The 27,189-nt window shown below is 53.2% G+C and overlaps 1 protein-coding gene across 1 annotated transcript in view; it reads right to left on the bottom strand.

Annotated features, from left to right (window-relative positions):
• Positions 1–27,189, bottom strand: part of SDK1 (sidekick cell adhesion molecule 1) — a 157,952-nt gene that overhangs the window by 123,875 nt on the left and 6,888 nt on the right. The window contains exons 4-6 of the mRNA XM_047089469.1: positions 22,475–22,573; positions 16,391–16,582; positions 13,541–13,662 (exon numbers count right to left, since the gene is read on the bottom strand). Coding sequence (XP_046945425.1) covers positions 13,541–13,662; positions 16,391–16,582; positions 22,475–22,573 — 413 coding nt within the window. The remainder of the gene's footprint in view (positions 1–13,540; positions 13,663–16,390; positions 16,583–22,474; positions 22,574–27,189) is intronic.

The raw sequence follows: 27,189 nt of genomic DNA, 5'->3' as shown, positions 1-27,189 counted from the left end.
CTGTGCTCTGCCAGTCGGCCTGTCCCTTCCTGGTCTGGCCTCCGGCCATACGGACCCCACAGGTCCTTACCCGTCCTGCCCATCCTAAAAAGGTCAAGGGCAAAGCTGCAGCTCTAAGTATTTTATTGCAAAATCCTAGTATCCCTCTCAGCCTCCATATTTCCAGGTTTGCTCTTTAACATTCGGGTGGGCTCTTAAAGGGAAGAAGACGCTGAAAATAGTACACAACTCCTACTTTCAAATGCAACGTCTTCATAAATTCAGCCTCCTTCAGGCGCCTGGGTGGCTCAGTTGGTTAAACATCTGACTTCGGCCTATGTCATAATCTCGTGGTTCATGGGTTTGAGCCCCGCGTTGGCCTCTTGCTGACAGCTCAGAGCCTGGAGCCTGCTTCCGATTCTGTGTCTCCCTCTCTCTCTCTGCCCCTCCCCTGCTCATGCTCTCTCTCTCTCTCTCTCTCTCTCAAAAATAAATAATCATTAAAAAACTTTTTAAAAACCTCAGCCTCCTCTGAGGCCTGCAGCCGTCTGCTTCCCCTGCACGGCTGGACATCAGTCTCTCTCCTATTTGTCAGAGGCAGGGCTGTATCTTCCCCAGAGGCTACGGTTCGGCAGAGCACGGGCGTGGCAAGGACTCGACCACAAGGAGTGGCCAAAGGTGCAGACGGGAGGCACATCCAGCTGAAGGGAGTGGAGAAGAGCTACGGTCCCAGAATTCTCAGGTCATGCTTGGCCTAAAGCCCCGGGCAGCGTGGGCACGAAGGGAAACACCGGGGCTTCGCGGGCATCGGCTTAAGAGAAAGTCGACGCACTCGTCCACCTGGACATTTTCCCTGCAGCTCGCCGCTGGCAGAGATTCGCTGAGAGAGGCCGTGGCTCGGCAGGCTGGGATGTGCTCGCCCGGGGAGCCGCGCTCACAGGTGAGCCCGCCAGCCGACGGGAAAGAAAACGAAGCCTGGCCATCCCCTCGCCAGCCCGAGATCCAGTCCCTCGGCAGGAAGTGCCCCGGGAAGCAGAGAACGTCGCTTGGCACCTGAGATTCTTCCAGGGACGTCTCTCCACATGCCACTGCCGTGGACACCAGGGCCACCTGGGGCATCCCTGACGCCCCACCTGTTCCGTCTCCGCTACTCTTTAGTTACCGGGAGACCGCAGTCGGCAGGCGTGTGCTTTATTTTATTAGCCCGTAACACGCTCTACAACAGTTCCTTTTAAGAAAATGGTACTATTATGCACGAATAAGCACTAAGTGGGCTCTTCTCCCCTCCCCGTTTTCGGGATGGAAACAGCTTTATCTGTACCACCAGCATCTTCAGTACAGGGGACCTGCTCGAAGCAACCTTTTGAGAAGACTAGATGTTATTTTGGCTATTAGAGCACAGCAAATGGCTGCAGACGGCAGGGGTCGGCAGGGGTGCCGAGAAGGCAAGCAGGAACGGAGCGGCAAATGAGAACATAGAACATTTGCATTTTCCCCTTCTACGCGCGCCATAGAAACAGGGGAAGAGGTGTTTTGCTCGCTCTATAGTCAAAGGTTACTAATTAAGCAAAGCATTACCGAACGAGAAATACCTATAGAGCTGCTTTCTACAACTTGAACCCACATCTGAGCATCAGCTTATCACGAGGCCCTTCAATGCATTGCTCCGAGGATCTTTTATCCCATAATTCACTGAAGATAACGCCAAGTAATACGAGCCTCCCGGTGCGCTTTAAAAGCAGTCAGAATCTAAAGGAAACTTTTCTGCAAAGACCGTATGATTGAGAAGTGGGTCAAAGGGAAGAAAACGATGCTCTCCTGCCACAAAGTGTTTGGTAAGACCCAAATCCTCACACCTGGAAGGCCGCTCGGCCGTCGCCTGCCACGACCCACCTTCCTGGTTCCTCGAGTCAGGGTGCAGACGCCATCTCCTTCCCGGGCCTCTGCCACCGCCTGAACCGGTGAAGTCTCTCCTTCCCATGTTCTGCCGGCACCCGGGGCCCCCTAGGAACTCGCCCCCTGCTTCCCGTGTGGTATGTCGTTGAGTGGCCGACTTCTCACTGGACCCAGTGTTCCTGCGTCTCTTTCCTCTCTGAACTCAGGCCCCCCGCCAGGCACAGAGCAGCTGTGAGAGGGGATGCTGGAGTCTCACAGCATAGAAAGCCTGGGCTCAGCGTGCATCCGTCCAAAGAGAATTAGGTGAAGAATGTTCCAGAAGCCTTCTCCTATTCCAGCTATAGTCTCAAGGGCCCTGTTGTTCTGAGTTTAGGAAAGTTGGAGCCTGGCTGGCCTAGGGAACCCACCGAGATGTTTTCGCAGAAGCAGCTGGGCCAGCTGAAGCGAGGCTTCATGGAGGGAACACCACATGGGCGGGCAGTACAGACGAAAGTCAGGGGCACAGGTCAGGGACACGCCTGCAGGCTGGCAGGTACCCGGAAGAGGTTTCATTTGTAAAGTGCCTCTTGCCTAGAGAGCAGAGGCACGTGTGTCTTAGAGAAGTAAGTATGACAAAGCGTTCAAATTCTCTAGCAACACCTCAAGATGGGTAGGAATATCTGTTTTACAGACAAAGAGCCAGCGCTGGGTGGCCTGCCTGCAGCCACCGACTGGGATGGGTAGAGCTAGGATTCAAGGTCCAGGCTCTCTGACCCCCAAGCCTGTGCCATTTGTCCTCAGGTCACCGACCATTTCATCTGGGCACCACGTATTCTTGGCAAACTTGTCCATGGCCTTTCCTGGGGGGTGAGTCGGAGGTGATCCGTGAAAGGTGGTGAATGCCCAGGGTGGCACGAGGAGAGGATCAGGATGGGGTTTCTGGAAAGATCTCGTGGCCAGAGTCCTGGCCCTGAGAGCGAGAGGAGGGGCTGCAGACCTGCTCTTCCCCTGGGGGGGCTGTGCGAGTGTTAGCAGGTGATGTGGGTGGAGTGGAGTATGTTCTGCCTGGAGCTCCCAGAAAACTGGACCCTGGCCTAGCGGTGAAGTGCCTGCCAAGGCATTTAAGGAGATGCTCATCGGTTCACTTTTCAAGGCACACCCTCTGCTATATGCCTCCGAGGTTAGTAGGAACGGGTCGCAAATAAAAGTAGGATTGGTTTGGCCAAAAAAAAAAAAAAAAAAAAAAAGGATATTCATGCTAACCTTTGCCGCACCATTATGAAATTTTCTTGGGATAACTCAGTGTATGTTTGGAACCAGTCCAATGCGTTCAGCCCAAACTGGATTAGTATGACATAAAGCTTGGTAGCGGTCTGTTGACGGAGTCAATCCAGGTGTTTGAGGAAAAGGGCATCTTCTTCACGTGGCCAAGTGGTCACTAGAGAAGGGCACGCCGGCTCTGTGACGGAAGCGATGTGGGGCTCCCAGCGCACAGAGCGGTAAAATGCTCATCGCTTGTCTTCTGTCCTAAGAAGCCCAGGAAAAGTCTTTAATCTTTACCTTCTGGGGTTCGGAACAAGGTTTCTTTATACAGATGAATGTTTATAGTTTAGGAACACTGAAACACAAGCAGTTCAGATAATGCACTTTAGGGGGAAAAAATTCTCTTTTGGTTTTCAAGTTTCAACCATCTGTACCACTACCAGAATTGTTAGGCTTGCTGAGTTAATTTTAAGACACCTTAGAGAGAATATTTGTCAGGAACTTCCCGTTCTAGCAGTATGGCAGACTAGATAACCTTTAAGGTTAGCCTCCCACCCCCAAAGCCAGAGCAGGGCTGGATACGGCACAAAAGCTGTCTTCTTAGATGCCTGGCCAAGCGCTCGGGGAGCAAGGGACGTATCTTGAGGCCCATGTCAATGTGACATGTAGCTGTGGCCAAACCCATCGCAAAATCTAAGCAAGTGCTGTCTGTGGGAGGAGATACTCATAATAATTACAGCCTTTAGGGATACAGAAAAACATGGTGGACGTGAAATGCTGGACATAATAACAAGTACAACTGGCTCAGAGTGAAGGGATTTTAGAACCCTGTACCACCTGGAGGGAGACGGAGATAATGGCTAACTTTAGATTTTGATAACTTACATTTGCATGTTACAATTTTAAAGGCAGCTGGTGGGGGGGGAGGGGGGTCAGGACCTACATCCAGGCAGCTGGCAGCCGACTCCGTTGGGAGGAAGGCCCACATCTAGGGGGATTTGGCAAATCAGTAAATAACTGAAGTTAGTGGGAGCCAAAGAAGGGCTAGTGTCCATGTGGAAAGGGGCGGCCTGAATACACAGGGGGCTCTAAACTGTATTTGGAGGTGATGGTGGGAACTAGTGATTTTCGGCATATACAGACAGACGCAGAAACAGACTGAGGTGTAGGTGTGTGTGCACCTGAGCATGTGCATTTCCTAGCTCTGGGCACTGAGGAGGCCGGGACACAGTGACACCCAGTGGCAGTGAGCCCACGTGGTGCCCAGATCTTGGTTTCTAAATACCACTCTCCACTGAAAGGCCCCAAGGTTCCTTGGAGAAAGGGCTGAAAACAAAGAGGAAATAGTACGATGAACCTAGAACACCTAGTTTTGCCAAAAAGCAAGGGTGTACTTCGAGCGGCAGGGGCTTATGGGGAGAACATGAAAACCAGGTGGGAGGGCCTGCCCCCGCCGGCGCGGGAGAGCCGGGGCACCGACCAACGTTAGCAACGACAGCAGATTACAATCTGTTAAGTAAAGTAGGAATCCATGAATCCATTCTGATGTAAACAACTGAATTAATAAATAAATGAGGAGAGAAAAACTGTCTCCTACAGTAAAAAGTCCAATCAATAAATGGAGAAGAAATTACTGAATTAGAAAAGTCACTATTTGGTGCCTTCATTGTACTAGTTAATTCAGGCAAGAAATTTCAGTGGATGACAAAACCGGTGGGTATGAGCAGGAAGGGGAATGAGATTTTCACAGAATCTCTAAATACCTCCACACAGAACACTTACTCACTGTGAAGAGGAGGAAAGCGGCTCTACCGTGGAGAAAGCCGGCAGACCCCATTTTAATCGTGTGAGCTAAATTAACTCCACCAGTCATGGGGCCTATCAATGTCTTATTAAACCCAACAGGACGCAGCGGGAAGAACCCAGCACCACTTCTGCGACTATCTGACCAAAAATGGATAACCTGACTCTAATCCTAAAGAAATTTACAAACTCGAATTGAGGGGTATTGTAGGAAATGAATGGCCTGCAACCTTTGACACTGCTAAGGTCATGAACATCAAGGACTGGCTGAGGAACTAACCCAGGTTGAGGGAGACTGGAGACTGTGTGACAGCCGGGGGCAGAGTGTCATCCTGGGCTGGATCCGTTCCCACCGAGGACATGTTGGGACAACGGACTGAACTTGTATGGGGTCTCCGAGTGAAGGGAGCTCTCTGTGGTACTCTTACAATTTTTTAGTAGTGCTGCAATACTTTCGAGGCGAATGGCAAATACGAACTTCAGGGCAATCTCGAACTCCAGCTAAAGCTTTTAACCGACAGCTACAAACCGAGCCAGCGAGGAGCACAGCAGCCCAGGGCGCACACCCGGGGAGTCCACCTTCGCCACATGGGATGCTCTCAGACTGACCTGGGGGAGCACGACCCCTGCGGAAAGACACAGAGCCTGCCCAGACCATGCTGCCCTGGGAGGAGACATAGAGAGGACGAATCACCGTGTCCCCTTTGGAGCCCAGCGCCCAGGGTCCCTGCGGTGGTCCCTGCGGTCCCTGTAGTTTTTAATCCACCACTCCACCCGGGAATTTATCACCCACACAGCAATCCCCTCCCCACCCCACACTCCACTCGCTAAGGCTCAGCCAGGACTGGGAAACCAAGAGGGCCTTGGGAAGACGCCCCTGAGGCTCTGGTCTACGCCCAAGTTCAGAGTCAGCAGCCCTGCCTCTCACATCCCTGAAGGGCAATCCAGTCTTTGTGAAAACTGTGGAGAAAATAAACTATTGATCTTAAAAGCCAAACCAACCACCAGAAAAGGCCAGGTTCACTTAAGAACAAGAATACAAAAAATCCTGGCTCCGGACTAAACCAAACGGAAGAGCCACCGTGATCAAGTCGTGTTTATCCCAACGCTGGGATGGTTGAACATTAGACTATCAGCACACATTGTTACCGACAGACGACAGAGGAAAAACCTCAAATGACTCAACAGATGCAAAATAATATTTTGATAAAAATAAACTTCTTAATGATTTTTTAAAATCCTAAAGTACCAGGAATCAACTCCTAGCAAACCAGGTTTAGAACAGAACGGTCTCAATGCAATACAGCTAGCTATAAAAAGGGATGACTGACCAACCGTAAATGTTTTCACGTCGTAATTGATAACACCTTAACAGAATTTCTTGAAAGGTAGTAATAATATAAACGTTGTTCTATCACTGCTCCAGTTCAATACACTACGGGAGGAGCTCCCCTCCCCCGCATCAAGACAATAGATTAAGTACATTAAAAGAAACAAAAAAAAGAGAAATGAAGGAGATAAAGATTTCTAAAGAAGAAACAAAGCTGTCGCTTTGAACAGATGATAGGACTTCTCTGTAGAAAACCGGAATAGAATTAATAAAGTAAGAAGAGAATTCTCAAAAGTTTCTGGCCATAAGGCAGACTGGTGGCTTAGAGCCAGTCATTAAAAGAAGAAAAATATTCAAAAATCAATTGTGATTCTACAGGCCAGCAGAATGTCAAAAAATGTAATTAAAATTACACACACATTAATTAATCCTCAGGGCGATCTTGTGAATAGTACTACTGTCCTCATTTCACAGATGAGATTAAGGCTCACAAAGAACTTAAGAAATACGTCCAGGATCACAGAGCAGGGAGAGAGGGTGAGGAAAAGGGGGGCGTCAGGTCTGCCTGATGCAAAGCCCATACTCTTTCCACCGCCGTTTTCAGGTGCACTCACTGCCCTCGATTTTCCTGCCTTTTTCAGAGCAGAGCGAAGGTAGGAATAGAGAGCCCAGGGCTTTTGCCAAGGAGAACACAGCCGAGAAAAGTAGATTTAAACAAATGGAAAGACGTATCATGCTCCTGGACGGAGGACTCACCATCGACAAGAGTAGCCAGGAAGATCCGAAACAAGTCAAGCGGTGCGTGTGCAGTGGCGGGGGTCAGGAAGACCTTATCAGATACGAAAACGCATTTTAAAGCCTCTATAATTAAAGAATGTGGGATTACTGCATGAGTAGCTAGATTAAGAGAATAAAAAGTTCAGAAATGAACCCAAGCGCATATGGGAATTTAATATTACAAATCAGGAGGAGGAAAAAAAAAAAATCACGGGCACTTTTTATTAAACGGCTTTGAGATAATCACAGAGTTATTTGCAAAATTATAAAAATGGATTCATACCTCACTCCACACGTAAGGACAAATTCCAAGCGCTTGGGGAGCTAAACGCGAAAGAGCAAGTCGGACAGTGGCGGCAGAAAGTGAGGTGAGTTCCTTTATCACCAGAGGGTGGGGAAGACCCTTCTCTGACTGACAACGCAAAAGCATGCAAAAAATGATTGATAAATTAGACGCGGTTTTTTCTTTTTTCTTTTCTTTTCTTTTCTTTTTTTTTTTTTTGGCATGGTGAAAATTTACATACACAGCTGATGGGAGTACAAAATGTCCCAACAAAATGTGGCGATTTGCTAATGTCCAGAAAATTTACACAGACAGTCACTGTCTGATGTAGTAAGTCTGCTCCCAGGAATCCACCCCCAAAATTCAAGATGGTTGTGCAAAAGGCTGAAGACCACCTTAGTGCAGAATAACACCCCCACCCCGGGGAATCCCACACCGTCATTCCTGGGACCTGTGCGTATGTTACCTGACCGGGTGAAAGGGACTCTGCGGATGTGATTAAGGTTAAGAACCTTGAAATAGGGAGATTATCCTGGATTATCTGAATGGGTCTAGTCTATTCACCCGAGGACTTACAAGTGGCAGAGGGGGACAGGAGGGTGGTCACAGTCAGGAGATGGGAGGAGGAGGAGGAGGAGGAGGAGGAGTCGAGGAACGAGAGAGCCTGGACTGGTCACGGTTGGCTGGGAAGGTGCAGGAAGGGGGGCCTCGGGCCCAGGAACACGGTGGCCGCTGGAAGCCGGGGGTGGTGACGGTCAGCTGGGTTCTAGGACCACGAGGAGGTGGATTCTGACAACCCCTGAACCGGAAGGACACGGATCCTCCTCCGGAGCCTCTGGACAGGGACGGAGCCTTGCCGACATGCTGATTTTAGCACAGGAAACCCACACTGGACCTCTGGCCCACGGAACCGTGACAGAGCGCGTGGGTTTTGGTCATCGCTTAGGGCAGAAAAGGGAGGGCCCCGCCGGCGGAGTCAGCCAGCGCTGGCACACCGGCACCGGGGACAGCTGCGTCTGCGCCAAGGCCCGACGGTGCACGTGGCCTCCCGGACCTGCTGTTAGGGGGACAGAGCGGCGTGCAGCCTGCTGCGTTCGGAGTAAGAGGGTGGGGCACAAACGCGTGTAGCTGCTTATGTTGTGGAAAACAGAAAAGGATAAACCGAAAACCTAATATGGGGTTTTGGGGGGACAGAAAGAGGAACGTAAATTTCTCCGAATATACCTTTTTTATGGTTTTGACTCTGAGCTCTTGCAAATGAGTTACACACGTTCAAAAATAAAATCGAACTTACAGTGTGTTAGCAGATTTTTTAGAAAATGATTTTTAAAGAAAATTTAAAGAAAATATTGAAGCAAAAAGAACAAAGCCAAACCAGACCTTGAAATGAGTGAACCTAGTTTTGTATTAAGTTGATGACTCGACCAAACAGAGAAAATAACTTAGAATTCAGGATTTTGACTGTAATCTGTTGTAGCATAATCCAGTCCAAGGACAAATACTTCAACTGCATTCGGGACTCTTATTGGGAGTTGTACTGTTGAAATTCTATTTTTGAAACTCTTTATACAATAGTAGGATAAAGAAAGTAAGTAATGATGCTAATTTTTCTAAAAACAATTTTATAAGAAAGCTATTTCAAGTGTAAATTCAAAGTTAAAGCAATCTTACATTTGAAGTGGAAATACCAGTATGAACTCATAATGCTTCCTTTCTCTGTACCCTGAAAAGACCCAGAATGCCCAGCTGGAGGCAATGAGCACCCCTCTCCCACCCTCGGTGCCCAGACTCTCGTCTATAAACGCCATCTGACCCTAAAGGAAACCAGGTAGGGATGACTCCACCTGAGCTGGAGCTGTGCGTAAGGAAGGCACAGGACGATCCCGGGACATCCTGCTGTACAATACCATCAAGGACTGGGATCTCCAGGTGAGGAAGCTCAGAACAGGAAGGGCTGCCCACTGGCCAAGATGCGTCAAGTTTAGGTTCAAGAAGAATAAGGGCTGAAGGCGACTGAAAGCGCACGGAATACAGTTTTAAAAATTATGCTTTCATATTGATAATTCAGGAAAAGTGACAGCAGGGGGAAGGAAGGGAGGAAGGGAAGGAGGGAGGAAAGGGGAGGGAGGAGGAAGGAGGGTGGAGGGAAGGAGGGAGGAGGAGTGGGAAAGAGGGGAGGGGGAGTAGAGAGGGAGGAGAAAGGAGGGGGGAGGGAGGGAGAAGGAAGGGAGGAGGAAAGAGGGAAGACGGGAGGAGCGAGGGGGAGGGGGAAGAGGAAAGGAGGGACGAGGGAGAAAGATGTGTTTCACACTGGGAGTAAGCGGGGGACCAGTCCCTTACTGAGACTGGGTTCAGGAAGAGGACTCGGCACTTATCCTGCATTCAGGGTGACAGACCTGCCTGAGGGACGGACAAGGGTCGTGCTTCTTTTCAGATGAGAGAAAACCGCTAAAGATCTTAAGGGAATACTGATTTCAGGGCAGACCCTCGACGGCTGAGACTGCTAACTAGGAGGCTGACAGGGACGCACAAGCACAGGGACAGGCTGCCCGTCAGTCTGGTGTCCCCGAGGGCGGGACGGGGGCCACTGTGTGTCCCGGCTGCCATGTGAGGTGACCGGCCGCACAAGGGGGAATCCACAGCAGTCTGCCCTCGTCCACGGTTTCGCCTGGTCCAGAGGCGGGTGACCCTCCCCCTGACTGACACACGTCACAGACACCGTCATTCCTGCTTCCATCCGGTCCTGGGGCATCTTACACCTCCTGTGACCACCCAGAGTGGTGGTGGGGGGGCGGGGGGAGGTGGGTTGGTGCGGTCAAGTGTTTTGGGAGACAGTCCACATTCACATGACTTTTCCTTCAATGAATTGTTATAATTGTTCTATTTTACTGTTACTGTTGTTCGTGTCTGACTGCACCTAATTTATAAATCAGACTTCATTGTAAGTATGTACATCTAGGGAAAAACACAACATATACAGGGGTTGGCACTGCCCCGGTTCCAGGGGTCCATTGGGGGTGTTGGAATGCATCCCCGAGGATACGCTGGCCAGGGTTTTGGGGTGAACTTCCAGTGTGCAGGAGACATGGGGCCAAGGAACAAGTGACAGCACAGGGAGGTGAAGCGTGTCCCTCCAGCGTGGGACACCTAGGTGACAGCTGCCTGGGACTCGTCCACGAGGCACTGGCATGGTACCACAGGAGGGCTCTAGATGAAGGGTCCAAACCTACAGAGACAGAAGGCAGACTCACCCTTGCTGGGGATGTGCAGGGGGGAGGGGGAAGAGTGCCGGGGGTCATAAAGGGCGCACAGAAACCTCTAGGGGTCATGGGTTTGCTCATCAACTTGACCACAGTGAGGGTTTCGTATTCAGAAGAATACGTACAACTAAGTCAAAACTTACCAAACGGTACGGTCTAGAAATATCCAGTTTATTGTATGCCAATTAAACCCTGATAAAACTATTAAGAAATTTCTTTAAACAATTTAAGAGTCATGACAACCTAATGCATACTGTCAAGTCTGTGTGGATCTTGTTTTTCATCAAAACCATAGTAAAAAGATATTCTTGGGAAATTTGAACGTGGACTGATTATTAGATGATAATGAGGAATTTTTAATTAACCTTATCAGGTGTGATAACTGAATTATAATACTGAAAGTACCTATGTTTTACTTTTATTTTTATAAAGGCTTTATTTTTTTAAGTTTATTTATTTATTTTGAGAGAGAGAGAGAGAGAGCGCGCGCGAATAAGCTTGCAAGAGCTCCTGGCAGAGAGAGAGGGAGAGAGAGAATCCCAAGCAGGCTCCATGCTGTCAGCAAAGAGCCCAATGTGGGGCTCGATCTCATGACCGTGAGATCATGACCTGAGCCAAAAATCAAGAATCGGATGCTTAACTGACTGAGCCACCCAGGCGCAAGTATCCACATTTTAATGTAAAGTTTTTATCAAAGGAAATACAGACATGCACACAAGTGCACCAAGCACGGGCGCACACACAAGATGAACACACGTGTATGGAGCCCAACTCCAGACCGAGCAACACCAGCAGCATTATGGGGGCTCCAGCCCTGCTGTCCCCCAATGGAACTGTAAGACTCCAAGGGGAGCCGGGATTCCAATCCCAAAAAGTACTTCTTCTTGTTCTGGAACTTTACATATGTGGAATCAAACAGTATACACTCGAAACACAAGTCTGGCTTCCTTTGCTCAACATCATGTTCATGAAATTCATCCACATAATAGTTACACGCACCTACACTTTAGAGACATGTGCTAGAAATCTGGTGGGGAAACGGTGTGTGGTCTGAGCTTGCTTTAAAACGCTGTGGCTGAATCAAATCAGCACATTGTACACCTTAAACTCAGACAGTGACATATGCTAATTACATCCCAATGAAACTGGGGGGGGGAGTGATGATAATGGATAGATGTGTGTGTGTGTGTGTGTAATTACGTATACGTGTATCTATGGGTATATAAAGAAGTCAAACTGCCTAACCAGATTAGCTGCGAACATTACCATTCCATACACAAACATGACCACATAATTCTGCATAAATGACTTCACATAATACAACTCCTACTACCTTTGATCTGCTCGTTTGCATTTAATAATATGTACGGGAACACCTTTCTATGTCAGTAAGTCAACAAACGTAATCTTTACCATTATTTTTCATAGCTGCATTTTATGACATAAAAGTATTAAAAAAAAAAAAACAGCTCAGCAACAATAAAGAGGGGGACTAGATGAATCTAGGTAATAGAACAGATGAGTCTAGGTCATGGGTATATGGGAGTTCACTGTGTTACCGTCTTTCCTCTCCGGTATGTTTAAAATTTTTTATGATAAAATTAAAGATGTGGTCGTGGGACAGCAGTACTGAGCAAATGTCCTGTGGCAGAGAAACTGCTCTGTGTCCACCACATCGTTTCCTCCTCTCGGGCACACTGAGAGCCGTCCCAGACCCCCTCACGTTAAACTGGAGCCATGCGACTGAATTCTGGTAGACAGAATATGGACAGAGCACTGTGATCCCCGCTGGCCCAGAGGCATGAAGCGAAGCCTCCGTCCGGTGAGCCACCACATCCCTGTGGCCCCGCCGAGCCTCACGCGCAGGCCTAAAGCTGGGAGACCTGCATCCGTGGCATCCTGGGGTGCAGCCCTCCCGTGGGCAGTGATACAGAGGGCACCACGTGCTCCCGCAGGCCTTGCCCAGCTATTTCTGAGGGACCTTGAGACCTAGAATTGGTTTTCATGAGATAGAGTGATTTTCTCCCATAATTTCTTCTGCGTGTTTTAAAGTTCGCTTTCATCATCTTGATTCCCCTTCACTGGGGACCTGCTATTTTCAACTTGACGTGGGGGGGGGGGCTTTTTTTCCTAAGGAAATAATTGTTGTGGTCTCATTTATCGACGAGTCCCAACGAGCAGGTTTGGGCTTCCAGAATCCTGCAGAGGTTTTCGGAAATAGTTGCTTAGTGAAAGCTTTGAGGATCTGAATAGAATCTGTTCCCTGATCGACGGCCAATTTGCAGGAGTGACTTATCTCGCAAGAGGGCAGAAGCACAGCTATGAGTGTCGCTGGGACTTTCCTGCAGACAAGAACGGTCCGGAGACGTTGCTGTTCCCATCACTTGTCTCTTTAGCTTTTTACCTCCTGTTCTTGCTGGGACATGGAATCGTGGCCTGTGTGGCACTACCCCCGTCTCCGGGACCCCGTGTGACCTGCCCTCAGGCCTCCCTGCTGGGTCCTCCACTGCGATGTGCACGTTCCTTTCCCAGCACCCTGAGCGTCTTTCTCCCAAGACAGAAACCCCTCCTTTTCGTTTTACTGCCTGGGACAAGCATGCTGTCCTCACGGCACGTATTCACGCACGCGTACATTTGGTGGCTAATTGTTACATGGAATTAAAAAGAAATAAATCAAGGATGCTATCCAATTGGGTACTTATTTGGAGCCAAAACTTGAATGTGAGCACTGGCAATCACTCCTTCCGTGGCCCGCAGGCTCACGTCCCTATCTCCCGTGTCCGTCCACATCCTGCCGCCAGCAGCCTGTCGTCTCCAGTCTCTTGTCCTGCAAACACGACCACCTCCCCAACCGCTGTCCCGAGGGTCACCGCGCTACTGACCGGTCATTCTTCAGAGTCTCCCACCGCCACACGCAGGCCCCCGTGTGGCTCTCTGGAAAGCCCTCCGTCCGCTTCCGCGAGCGCGTACCTGTCCCTCTACGATCCACCTGGAGATGGACGTCTTCCCGTCGTAGCCGGGGCGGAACTGAAGTGTGGCTGAGCGGGGGCTGATGTTGGAAATGACCAGGTTGGACGGGGCACCAGGGAGCTCTAGACAGAAAGGACAGAAAACATGGAGAGGCGAGGTTCTGAGAGCTTAGGAAACGCATCAAATGTGTCAGCAAGGACACGGTCTCAAGACGCCCAGATTTGCTTTCAATACCCCTAAGCGAGAGGCACTGCTTCCCCGGGACGTGACCCCAGCAAGATCCTTACTTTCCTAGGGCCGCCCATCAGGCCCCATGGCCTCTGCAGTGGGGCGAGGACACACGCGGCCCTAGACGATAAACTCGGAAGGTGGGACTTACTCGTGTCTGTGCACAGCCGGTAATTAACAGCTACAGGCTGAGGGAAGTAAGCGTGAGCGGATGTCATTTTTCCTGGCCCCAGAAAGAGCACAGAGACCAAACACCCACCGTCTCTCTGGTGAGGACCATGAAGCCGGGGCAAGCGGAGCGGGGCGGGCGGAAGACAGCAGGTGCCGTGTATCACTGCCAGGTGCGCGGGGTCCTGAGCCTCAGGCTCCCGGGTCCGGTTTCCAAGACAACCACATTCGGGTGAAAATGCAAGGCTCTCCCCACTCTGCCTGAGTTCAGTTGCTCCGGCAACGAAATGGGGGTGGGGGGGAGACACACTCCCACCCTGAGGTGACGTGGGTCTTTGGCCTACTCACCGAGTGGAGACCCTCGGGCAGGCTGCTCCCCCAGAGAGCCGGTCCCGCTCAGAAGCGGGATACCGTGAGCCTGAAATATGGGCTCTTATCTTGGCAGCACAAACGGGGAGGATAGGGGGATGGGGTGAAGCCGACAAGGACGCCGTGCAGGCAGCAGAGGCGGTGGGCAGCCCGCGCCGTGTCCGAGGAACATGTCGCGCCGGCGGGGAGGGGGCAGGGGGCTGCAAACCGGGACGAGCATGGGGACAGTAAGGCCGTGTGAGCGGTCAGGACAGCACTGGCACAGGCAGGGTCCTCAGGACCTCAAGGGTCCTTTCCGCGTCTAGTTTCATGACTCTGAAGCAGGAAGTGTTTAAATCGAAGGACAAGTGACTCTTGTCTTTGTATTTCTCAGCTCGCTGGACTCTTTACGTGGTGCTCCAGACATTTAGTGGCTGTGAGCTTGAAGTGCATGAAGTGGAGCACAGTCCTCCAGCGTGATGTGACGGTGGGTGTGAGTTTGCTTCCAGACAGATCTCCAGGCCCTAGACCCGTGTCCAGCGGCAGGTGAGTTCACCAAGGTTAACTGGCACAGCGGGGCCCTCTCCCTGCGAGTTCTCTCTCCGTGGTGCCTCCGGAGGTCCGTAAGGTGCCCGAGCCGACCCAGGGGGACCTGGTTACACGTGGTGATGCTCCCCAAGTCGCCGTCCATCGCTGAGCGTGAGACAATTCTCACACATCCAGCGTCCCGCCATCATCGCTGGTTATTAGGGCGTTAACAGTATCTTAAACGTGTGCTGTGGGAACGGGCCGTTGATGGCGAAGAAACGAATCTTTCTGGCAGTCAAAGACTGCTCTCTTTCAAAAAGCAAACTCATTTTGTAAACGCCTTTAAGAGACACCGGACTGCCTGGAAGCGTGGTCCCCGACCACCTGAGCACCTGCTGCAGAGGCAGATCCTCCAGTCCCGCCCCGCATCCGCGGGCCCCAAAAGTCCCTGGGATACGCTGTGGGTGGCCGTGCCGACCCGCCAGCTCGGAGAGAGGGTGCAGTGATCATGTATCTGGGGACAGAGACTGGCTTGGGGACACCTGCCCAGCTGGCAGAGCGGGTGGCCACTGGCCTCTAGAGAGCGTCCTACGAGGTCACGCTGCTCAGAGGAGAGGAGACACCGTGCCCTCCTCCTTCATCGCACCCAACTGGGAGTGGCGGCTGCTGAGCTCTCTCGTGAACGTGGCCCCTGTGAGGAGAATGCGCTCTTTCCTGGGTGGATTTCTTTTTTTACTCTATCCATTTTATTTGCTTTGCGTCCCTTCCAGATTGCGCGTCCCCCTTCCAAGAAAGCGGCTGGGTGTGAACACGGAGTGGGAGGCAGAGGGAGGCGGAGGGCACGATGAGGGGACGTGCAGACTTCAGAGGGGGCTTCAGGGCCTAAGCCTCGAAGACCAGCCAACACGAGGCAAACTGGCATCTTGTGAGTGGCCAGAGACTGACAGCTGGAATTACAGTCGAACCGAGAGCCCACAGCACTTTCCCGCGTTCACTTGTGTTTGTGAATTCCCAGGAAAAACACGTATTTTGAACAGAAACTTTAAGATTAGAGAGAAAAGAGTTGAGTGCCATTCTCCAAGGCTGGAGCGAGCGTGCTGCATGTTCGGGAAGATAATTGAGTCCCCGGCGCCTGGGGACGCGTCTGCCTCTCCCTCTGTCTGCAAGATCTTTCCTCCCCTGCCACCTCCTCCAACTCCTTCTTCTTATCTCCACCCAAGTCTCCATTGTGTAGTTCGGGGAATGAAGTTTCATGCTTCCTGTTCTCGGTTTCCACACCCACATCTCTCACCGTCTTCCCTGCAGGCCCCGACTACTGTCTCCCTGGAGGGCCGCACCCCGCGGCCAGCTCGCTCCCCGGGGCGGGATCCCCCCCACCCCCCCCACCCGACAGCAGGTGCTGGCAGACGGGGCTGACTCAGGCCACAGGGCCCGCTTCCCACCCCACCGCCGGCAGGAAGCGGACACCCCTCTCTTGAAGGTCCCTGGCGGCCGGCACACGGAGCTGCCTTCAGCCCCGGGCGTCGGCGTTCTCTGAGGGCAACGTCCTCAGACGAGCGGCAGCTGGGCTCTACTGACCTGGTGGCACTCCGGAAGAAATGGTGGACGAGGTCGCCAGGCCGGCCCCCGCCGCGGTGACGGCAGCCACGTCGATGGTGTAGGTGGTGAGCGAGGACAGTCCTTGGATTTTGTATTCGTGAGTCGTGCTGTTGAGGGTGTGGGTGAGCCGGGAGCCGTTCCTGCCGTATACCTCCCAGGAGACCTGGTAGCCTAGGAGCAAGAACAGAGTTAGCCGGGCCTCCCGGGAGCCGAGGGCGCGCCAGATGCGCTGTGTCTGAACATCCGCCACAGCACGGGGGGCCGGGAGGATGCGCAGCCTGCCCAAACCCAACTCCGAGTCGGGCCCCTTCTTCTGCGGCCCAGCGCCACCCCCCCCACCCCCGCCCCGGGCCCACAGTGCCGTCCCCACCCGCCCCCGCCGAGACCCAGAGGGCTGCCTGGGTTTGGCGACCTCAGCTCCCGAGCTGGGTGGGTGGCGGAGACAAGAGTGATGGCCGCCAGCCTGCTGCGCCTGATTTCAACTCTTGTCAAAACGTGGATGCGTTTCATCAATATTTCCATTTTCGTAGGCTGGTATTTTCATTATACCCTGCTCTAAATCAGGAGCTAGCTCCTGGGTTGCAACTAATTTGTGGAAACACTGCCACTTTCTCCCTCATGAAATGATTGATCGACGCTCTCTCCCGCACAAAGTGCTTTGCCTAAAAAGTTCCTCTGGGCCCGGGCGCCACTTCTACTGCTCCCCACCTTCTGAGCCTCCCGTTTTCCTGGCGAAATTTCTCCTTCCCCTGGACGCCGTTCCGTCTGGGGCGGGGGCCGGCGGGGGGCTCAAGATTACAGTTTAGTCAGCCTTGGATTCCACCGTGATTTTAGGCTCAGGGAAACAAAGCCTCAGCAAGATCCTGAATCGGCCCCCCGTGGAGGGGAGTTTATGTGATTAGGGACCCTTAAGAGCGGCTCCTGAAGAGGGAGACAGTGATGGAGAGAGCTCCTGGGCCCCCCGGGGAGGGGAACCACCGAAAATGCTTGCTCTTCTGTCTTTCCAGTCAATAAACTCGGGACACCGAAGCACTGAAAGGAGTCTTAAAGCTCATTCTGATGAAGGCAATAAATATAGTTAGAAACTTGTGCTTGCAGGTAAATAAGAATTTAGAGAGCATCTTGGGACTTTAATATTTCGAAAAAAAAATTAATGTCAGAAGCTGCTGCCTGTCTGCAGTCCCACAGCCCGGGGGCTCCGGGGCACAGACACCAGGCCCCCCAGCTGGGCGGTGCCGATCAGGCATCCGGGGCAGGAGGGCAGCAAGGGGTCCCGGCCACTGGCCGCTGGGTGCCTCTGCGTACATCACCTCCGCCCGGGCCTCCGTGCTCCGCTACACCCATCTGGGCTGTGGGCTGCCTGCCCGCCTCCCGCTAGTCTCCCCTGCACAGGGCCCCGCAGGTGACGCCCCACCCGGCTGCCCTGCTCCCCCTACAACCCCAGACTCTCCCTCCTCACCTCCCGCCCCACATCCTGCCTCCCTCCTTCTCAGCGTGCCAGGCCAACCCGTCCTTTTCATTTTGTCAGTTCGGAATTTGGATCTAATTGTACGATTAAAAATCAAATTACTGGCTTCAAACACACAGTTCCTGGTGTTCGGAGGCGTCCTGAGCACATCAGTTCATCTAATCCTCACGGCGGACCTTCCGGGTCAGAGCCGTCGCTACCCCCCTTTACGGTGGGGAAAACTAAGGGGCAGAGAGGTCCGTGGGCTTGCTGGGAGCGGCCAAGGGTTTCTATGGCTGGCCCGGGGCTGCGTGCTTCCCCACAGAGCCCCCCCCCCGTGCACGGCCCTGTCGCCGAAGCCCTGACCCTGGCTCCACCTGGCACGTCTCTGAGCAGTCTGATGGCCGCGTCTTCCCTGAACATATAGCAGGAGGCGTCGCGAAATGCTACGGGCTTGGCAGTCAGACAGTTTTATCCGTTTCAAAGCTGTCCTTCGTCACACTTCACGGAAATACGGCATGTTGCTCGTCATGGCAACCTGGAGCCCAAACCCGATTGGAGTCCTCTGTGGGGGGGCCTTGTTGGAGTCCGTCGCATCACACCTGGTCGCCGGGTGGGCCACGACCCTTGCGGATGCAAACAAAACCGAACGACACTCATCTGCTCAGGAAGGGCGCGGGAAAGCTCGGCTGTGCCTGGCGGCTCTGGCCCGGGGGCGTTTCACCTGCTCCAGCCGCGAGAGGAGACAGGAGGGGCCGCCCCTCCGGCGCCCGGCGCCTTCAGCGGGCCTCCTACCTGCTCCGGATGCCGCCTAACGGAGACGAACGGCCGCAGGAGCTTCAGAAATAATTTTCTGTTGATCTGAAGTAAATTCTCTACAAGAGAGCAGTACATCCAATCACAAGCTGTCTGTCTGCATCCTGGCCCTCATAAATCAGAGTTTACGCAGGGAGAGTGGAAGATGCTGGAATTTACAATAAGCGCAATGGGCAATTTGCTCGGCGGGCAGGCCGCCCCTGCTCGGGGCTGCCTTCTCTTTCTGGCCGCAAATTGACTGAGAGGCGGATAAAGAACGGCTTCCTCCGGGCGTCTCGGCCACCGAGCGCCCCACGCAGAGGATCACACCGTGCCGCTGTCGTCGGCCCCAGTAGCAGCTGCACTGACAGGGAGCCTCCAGAAGGATGGTGGGTGGCTTTGGAGGCCGGGTTTGCCCACAAACCAGGCTTTCCTTTTGCTGCACTTGGCGAAATCCTCCCCCCGGAGCCCGGGGCAGACTCTGTGTTGCTGCTGGCACGCCCCCCGGGAGCCCGGTCGAGGGAGGGTGCTGACCTGTCAGGGCAGCGCCGCCTGGGCCGGGGAGGGCCTCGCCGAGGGCAGGGGTCACCGGGGAGGTGACTGGGGGGCCCGTGCGGTGAGGCCAAGGAAACCACGGCCGTCGGGCCTCGGCTCTGCTAGGCCCTCTTCCTCCGCAGGCCTCCCCAGAGCTGCAGGGACCCGGGCACGCTGTAGAGTTTGCGTGGGAAAGGGGACAGCGCAGCCAGACAGAGCGAGACGGGGACCACGTGGCTGACAGGGGAAGCGGGGCGTCCGCCCGTGGCTCTGAGGTCACGGCGGTGCCAGAAAGCACCAGGACGCCAGCAGCCAGGAGCTCCGATGGCCAAGCTCCGTGCTGAACAACACAAGGCTGCTGCGTGTAACCACAGGTATTTGTTTAAATAAAATACGAAAATGAGTTCATTAAGCCCTATTAGCTGGCGAGAACAGATGATCGTAAATCGCGAGTACTGGCAACCACGGCTCAGCCGGGGACGCCGGCTCTGCTCGGTGACTTCGTGTGCCCGCGCGCCCGCCGGAAGATTTACACCAGGAGCGAGGTGTGGGGTGCGTTCACAGAGGACGGGGCGGGGGCCAACTGTGTCTCTGTCGGAAGGGAAGTCTCCGGGTCCATACGTGTCCACCACGGAGCCCTGGCCAGACTTCTGAGACACGGTGGTCACGGGGCCCAAGCACGGAGATGTGGACACCTCGCCTCTGAAGTCGGCGCTGAGCACAGCCTCGTTCCGGCCACAGGACTGGAGCCGACCCTGAGGGATCTGAGCCGGACGCCCTTTGCTTCCGAGGGCAGTCGTCCTCTGCGCGCTTCTCCCCGGCCCTGCTTGCTTTGCTTTTTCCTCCCTCTGTGTGGCAGAAAACAAAGTTCACCTACACCGGCTGCTGCTGTCTACGAGGTCCTGCTCTGCCCACCCACACTCTGTTCAGTTTCTTCGCTCCAGGCAGCAGGAGGCCTTTGTCGTTTCGCAGTCACACCTGCGATCTGATGGATGCTGAGGGGACTGCCGGATACACAACGGATCTGGGCCCTGCTGTCCAATTTCAATAGTGACTCTTCCCTTTTCCTGGAGTGACGACGTTGCTGACAGGAGGCATTTCAAAACGTTAGCTCCGAGGGCAGAACCAGACCCACAGATGTACCCTGGTCGAAAGTCAGGGTTAGAGGCCGCATCGGGGCCTGTGTGCCCTCTGGGACGTGGTCTAAGCACACCGGTCCTTAGGGGCCTCTGGCCGAGCTCAGGAGACAAGGTAGTGTTTTGTGGACAAGCAGGAGAGGTTGGCACCAGGAAGTTTCCCGACTAATGGAAGGGAACAGAGGAGTTTAGGGTAGGAAGGCAGTCCCCAGGCTATGCCTTAGGGCACCCGGGACACTGCCTGGAGCCCCAGAAACAGCGCGAGGACACAGTGATGCTGGGTGCCTCCCACCTGTGTCCACAGGGGACCACGGTTCTCAATTTCAGGACCACGGCATGCCACATGCCTTTGCCCACATCCTGTCTTTGCAGAGCTGGGTTTCTGGTGGTGTCGGCGATACAGAGGCAGGTAGGCTTCCATTAATTTCAAATTCAGCTATTGAGTTGTTTGCATATAATTAAGTTTTTTGCACCAAGTGACCTCATCCAGAGAGCTGCCAGGTGTGTGGAGACACTTGGTGGGAGCCCATGACCCCAGGAAGACGGGAGCCCCGGGTCGGGGTTAGGAACATGGTGTGAACCCCACCGCCGTCACACTGAGGAGGGAGAGGCTAGAACACAGACACTTGTCCCCCCGTGCCGGCCACGTGACCCTGGGACGTCGACACCAGGGTCTCAGACAGGGGTTGTAAGAGGCGCTCTGTGTGCTTGTTCCAAACTAAACAGGATCCTGCAATGCTGAGGTGCCTGCCTGTGGTAAGTGCCCGGGGTCGCCACTGCTGCTGTCTAGGATGTGGCCCCGAGGCCGGGTAGCGGGGACGGACGTCACTCCTGGTCTCCCCAGGGCACGGCTAGCATGAACGGGCTTCTGGAGTGTCCGGCACAGGAGGGCCTCCGTGGGCTTCTGCAGGCGGTCAGGCTACAGAATTATCCGCTGAGGGGCAACGCGCTCCAGGTTCGTCAGAATTATCCGCTGAGGGACAGGTTTGTCACAGATGCACAGGAAGGATGGACACCACTCGCTCAGGAGCTGGGTCCCCCTGAGGCCTCAGGGTCCAGGCTTAGAGGGCCGAGGCAGGAGCCCCAGACATGACAGGAGATGCTGCAGGCAGAGTCCCAGGGCGCGTGGCCGCGCTGTGGGGACACGAGTGGCTGGCTTGACATTTCACAAAGCGCTCAGTAAACGGAAAGGGCCGGTGGCGGCCGCAGCTTTGGATGGTGCTGCGCGCGGCCACCCGGGGCCTCCTCCCTACGGCCCCAAGAGGGCTGAACCACTGTCCAGACAAAGAAACGGAGGGTCTGAGAGGTGACCTGAAGCCCTCAGAGCCCCTGAAACAGTGGGACACGGTCCTTTCCATCTTTACCTGAGGCCGAAGCCTGCATGGCTGTTAACCAAACCCAGAACCGTTTTTTCAAGCCAAGATTTAAATTAAGCCTGAACCTAAAAGGTGAAGCCTCTTCTATACGAAAAAAATCATCAAAGCCCTACAAAAGACAAACCGCTCCCCAGAGACGCCTGAAGTCAGAGAGGAGCCTGTCTGAGGGCGGGGCAGGCTGGCCTCCCCTGTCAGCTGGGGTCCCCCGAAGGCCCTGTACGGGGGGCCAGGGGCAAGGAGCCTGAGCCAGGACACCCAGACCTCCCCGTGGGGCTCCCGGGGCCCTGGCTGCTGCCGGATAGCAGCGTTTTAGTAGAGGGTCCGCACACAGTGGACGTCTGGTGCATGCCTGCTGAAGGAGGGCCCTCTGGGCCTCAGCGTCCTCTGAGAATCCGTCATGATATTGGCACATACTTTGCCGCATCGCCTCGAGAATCGAGGGGGATGGTGTATGTGAAGGGATGTGCCACAAAATGCCGATTCCCCCGGATCAAAGCCTCTAGAGGTTCGTTAAGAGAACGCAAGGAGGCCTGGCCTCTGACTCGAAAGCTGTGGCCCACAGAGAAATACCCCAAAGGAGGTGGGGCCCCAGGGGCATGATCTCGGGCGTGGCGACCAAGCCCTCTGCCCTCTGCCGATGGCCAGGTGGACACGTCCGCTACCCAAAGAGGCCGCCAGTGCACGTCTACCCGGAGGGCTGTGCGGGTTATGGCCAGGCCATCTCCTTGCTGGGACACAGTCTGCATTTCCTTTTTCAGAAGACAGGGACACTAACCTGTAATAACGCCATTTTTTTCCAGAGGCTCCTGCCAGCTGACCTTGAGGGATGTGTCCAGAATCTCCGTGAAACTCAGATGTCCCACAGCTCCTGGTTCTAAAAATAAGTTAAAAACAAAGTCGCCTGTTAGCACAAGAGTCCCTTCTCTTTGGGTCAGATTTGTGTGGAAAGTTCTAACCCGGCAAGGGCAGCCCGCAGGCCAGAGCCGAAGGAAACGCCAGTACAAATCCTGCGGGGGTGAGGGATTTCGAGGTGGAAGGTGTCCGGGCTCTGGGCACGTAAATTATTTTGCTCAGTTTCATCCCAGCCACGCCGAGAACCCAAGCAACGGGCCGAGGGAGAATGCCACACTTCACTCTCCTTCTCCTCGATCTGATCTAATGAGAACCACCAGGCTGGCTGGGTCCCGACAAGCAGCCCCTGGCACCCGGGCATGCGGCCTGTGAGGGGCCCTGCCCTGTGCAGCCGTTCTCCTGACACCAGAGGGTCGCGGGGTGGAACAGCGGCTTAACGAGCAGCCGACTGGACTCAAGGCCCATCCCCGACGCAGTTCCTCACACTCTCTAGTCTTCATTTGCTGCTCTGCACAACGGGGACAATAAAAATAACTCCCTGGGCCAGGCAAATGTGAGAATAAAGCTGAATAAAACAAGGAGAGCAGCTTGCAGGGCCCTGGCACAGAAATGCTGCCTGACACCGGCCGCTATTCTCAGCTCTGTGTTGTCCTAGTATCCCGACAGTCATTTGTGAGAGGCACCCAGACAAGAAGTCCCGGAGCCCAGCGTGAGGTGAACAATCCATGGTCATGGACCCTCAGGGCCAGGGACCCCTCGCCCGCTCTGCAGGGGCTGTGGCACGCAAGGCCCGGAGAAACAGGAGGGGAGCCGGGAGGAGCTGAGGAACCCAGTCCCCCAGCACAGGCCCCCACCCCGGGGCGGGGGGGAAAGCCGGTTCCTACTGAGCTCTCTGCCCCACATGGCTCCTCCAGTCAGACCCCGAACGTGCCACACCGAGATCTTTCTAGTAATAACACAGTGCAGTATGTCAAGCTTAAAACAGGAGAGCGCGAAGTCATGGGTGACGCGTGTTGGCCGTCCGGCCAGAGAGCAGAGGAGGCTTCCTTCGGAGAAGCCTCACCCCCGTGCCGGCTATGGCCAGCCTCGGTTGCAGACGGTGGATTCAGAACGCGGTGCTCGGCTGGTACCTGGACAAAGCTTCCTAACACAACTTGTAATTTGAAAAAAAAAAAAAGAAAAATGGCAACAGCCTCGGCAGATACACTTATCTGGGTGGAACTTTCAAAAGACTTTTTACGGATAAGCTCAAACACTGACAAATGCCACTCTCTGAGCAGGGAAGACGGTAAAATAGAATGGTTGTCGAAACGCGCTCATCTTCCTCCAGTTTTGAGTTTCCAGAAAGACGTTCTGATGGATTTTTGAACTGACTTCTTTTTTTTTTCAATCGATAGAGCAGCAAAGAAAGCTTTTTGCTCCTTTTATATTCTCAGTGTTTCTGCTTCTTGGATTCCTGCCCAAATATGCTGTCCTCCAGCTCCGCTGGAAGCAGCTGGCAATGTCTGGGCTTAAAATTTATATTCCGTTTCCTCTTTACTGTGTTGCCCACCCTCCCCTCCCCAGCCCCCGAGTTCCCATCGCGTGGGAGCTTTGTGGAAGGGGGCCTGCTGGCTGCTGAGCTGAGGGAGGTGCCGTCAGCCAGAGAGCAAGGGAGGCCGTCCCTACGGCCCCCATGGGGCCAAGCTAGCACCCGACCGCCACCTTTCCGTGAGACAGTCCACATTCTGAACAGGAAAAACAGGCTCCTTGCCTGCCTCCCCCCCGAAAATTGAGACTCCGTTAAAAAACTCTCAAAAGATGATATCACTTCCAGTTTTCTCAATTCCCAAGAAAGAAATGTCCAATTTTTCTTTTTACCTACTAATGGTGGGTCTAAGTGCATTTTGTGTTCTATTTCCTGGCCACAGAGCTTAATGGGATGTTTCTCCACCATTTCTGTCCACTAACCAGCAACAATTGGGCTTTCTTTCTTTCTTTTTTTTTTAGTGAAGAATCGAGCCAGGAATTTTCTCTCTTGTTTGAAAGGAGTCATCTTCTGCCACTTTGTGGGTTTTTAAAAATGTTTTTAAATTTATTTTTGAGAGAGACAAAGCATGAGGGGGGAGGGGCAGAGAGAGAGGGAGACACAGAACCCGAAGCAGCTCCAGGCTCCGAGCTGTCAGCACAGAGCCCAACGCGGGGCGTGAACTTGTGAACCATGAGATCGTGACCCGAGCCAAAGTCGGATGCCCAACCGACTGAGCCCCCCAGGCACCCCCGCCACTTTGTGTTTTTAATGAATATTCTCTGGGAAGAGAGGTCTGCTACCCAGCTGGACCTGGCTGCGGCTTGAGCAGAGACAGTGCCTTGCCTCTTCTGCCAAAGAATGGAAACACGCACATAATGGAGAGCTACAAGGGGGATTCTCGTCAAGTGTGTCCCCCGCTAGCTCCCTCCCCACCCTGTCTACACACATGAGGGGGCTGTGCTTTCCTACACGAGTGCAGAAAGTACCCTTCACCCAGGCAAGGCTGCCTCCTTCTCTGAGACCCCACATGGGACCCCTGCATGCCCCCTCTGTACCCTCAGTCCCCAAACCTACAGGCCCCGCGTGACTGGGCTAGAGCCCAGTGGCTTCCCCCTTGTTTTAACCCCCGCCCCACAATCTGCCCACCCGATCCTTAGAGTGACTTCATGTGCTTAGGTGGCTTTAACTGCCTGGGATCTTACAGCACAGACACTCTGGGGTAGAACTGACATCAAACGTTTCCATCTGTGCATAGACCACATATTCAGTTACCTTCCCTAACTCTTTCTCGGAAAGTAAGGTCACAATTGCGAACTGCCAGCCCTCCCCAGTCCACTTCAGATGCCCCTCCGCTGCCCATCGGCCACATGGGCCCAGATGCCCCACAGCCACTGCACACCCGGTGTGTCCCAGTCCAGCCCCGCGTCCTCACCCCAGACCACTTTTCCACATCTTCACTGCCGGCTTCTTCATCGACAGTCACACAAACTCAGCATGTTAGGCCGTCCTGGGTGATTCTTTCCACCCCTCTATTAACGAGTCCCCCTGTATTAATGAGCACCCAAACTCCCCGTGACACCTCTTCAGGATCCGTTGCCCCTGGTCTCCACAGCCTGGAGGTGGGCTCTTGTAATTTCGTGCCTTCTTCCCAGCATCCTTCACCCATACCTCCAGTCCAACCATCACAAGACCCCCAGACAGAGCTTCTAGAACTACAGATCTGTTCAAATAGCACCCCTGATGGAGAACCTCCTGTGGTTCCCCAATACCCGGAACGTCTTTGTCCAAGTGCCTGAACTTAGCGGTCGAGACTCTTCTGGGTCAGCCCCCAGCTAGTTTTCCCAGCTCATTCCCTCCGCCACCCCCGCCCCGTGCTGCACTGCAGCCACACCCAACACGTCATACCCTGTCACGCTCGCACACTCTCCTTACCACTGTCGGTTCTATTTCTCCTCCCTGGAGTGGCCTCAGCCATTCTCTGCGTGAGAAGCTCAGCTGTCAAACTGTCACCTCCTCCACAAGACTTACCCCACGCCCCACCTATTTTCTGTCCCTCTTTGCTAGGCACCTGCAGCCCCTTCCCCAGACCTCCCTCCTCAGTGGCACTGGCCTCAGCCACGTCCCTCATGTCCTATTAGGCCGTAAGCTCCAAAGGCAGAGGCTGTGCTGACTTATCTTTGTAACCCTTGCGACACCCAGCTGGCTACCTCGCACATGGTGGGCATTCCACAGACACGTGAATGTTAAGTGTGCAGACTTGTTTCTGTGTGGGACAGATGGATGAATGAACCAGTCAATCAGCCTTTAATTATGATATAATTACAGTACGAACAAGACTTGATGAGATAGGCACACATCCTTTTTTTAAATGAAAGAGCTAAACGCGATCAACGTTCTCCTTTAATCCTAAACTCTGAGGGCGGGGGGGGGGGGGGGGGGAGGGCTGCATAACATTTGCAGCTGAAAAGCAGGTTCCACAGAAGAATGCACATTATTCTTTCCAAGCACTTGCGATGAAACATTTACCAAGACTGACCGTGTGCTGCGCCATAAAGCAAACTTCAATGAATTTAAAGGAATTGAAATTGTACAAAGTGTGCCTTCTGACCATAATGGAATCTAGCTAGAAATCAGTAGCAGAAAGGCAACAGGAAAATCTCCAAATACAAGGAAACTAAATAGTACACTTCTAAATAATTCGTGGGCCAAAGAGGAAGTCTCAAAAGGAATAAGAATACATAGAACTGAATGAAAATGAAACACACTATAGCAAAATATGAACACGATATATCAAAGTATGTGGGATGCAGCTAAAGCAGCGTGGGGAGGAAAATTTATAGCACCGACTGTTTATAATAGAAATGAGTTTAAATCCACAGTTTACCCACATCAAGAAATTTAAAAAAAAAGATCAAAAAATAAACCCAAAGCAAGCAGAAGGAAGGAAATATTAGCAGCAGAAATCAACGAAACCAAAAATAGGAAAACATTAGAGAAAACTCGATGAAACAAGAAGTTGGTTCCTCAAGAAAAAAATCAACAAAATTGATAAATCTCTAGGAAGAATGACAGAAATATAAAAGGAGAACACCACTATCATAAATGAACAAGGAACACAATGACATATC

This window comes from Lynx rufus, unplaced genomic scaffold (assembly GCF_022079265.1).
Source record: "Lynx rufus isolate CCGP_SWC_20201006 ecotype Redwood Valley unplaced genomic scaffold, mLynRuf1.p SCAF_27, whole genome shotgun sequence".
Taxonomy (NCBI): domain Eukaryota; kingdom Metazoa; phylum Chordata; class Mammalia; order Carnivora; family Felidae; genus Lynx; species Lynx rufus.
Note: the sequence above shows the minus strand (reverse complement) of the source record. Positions and strands in the feature narration are given on the sequence as shown.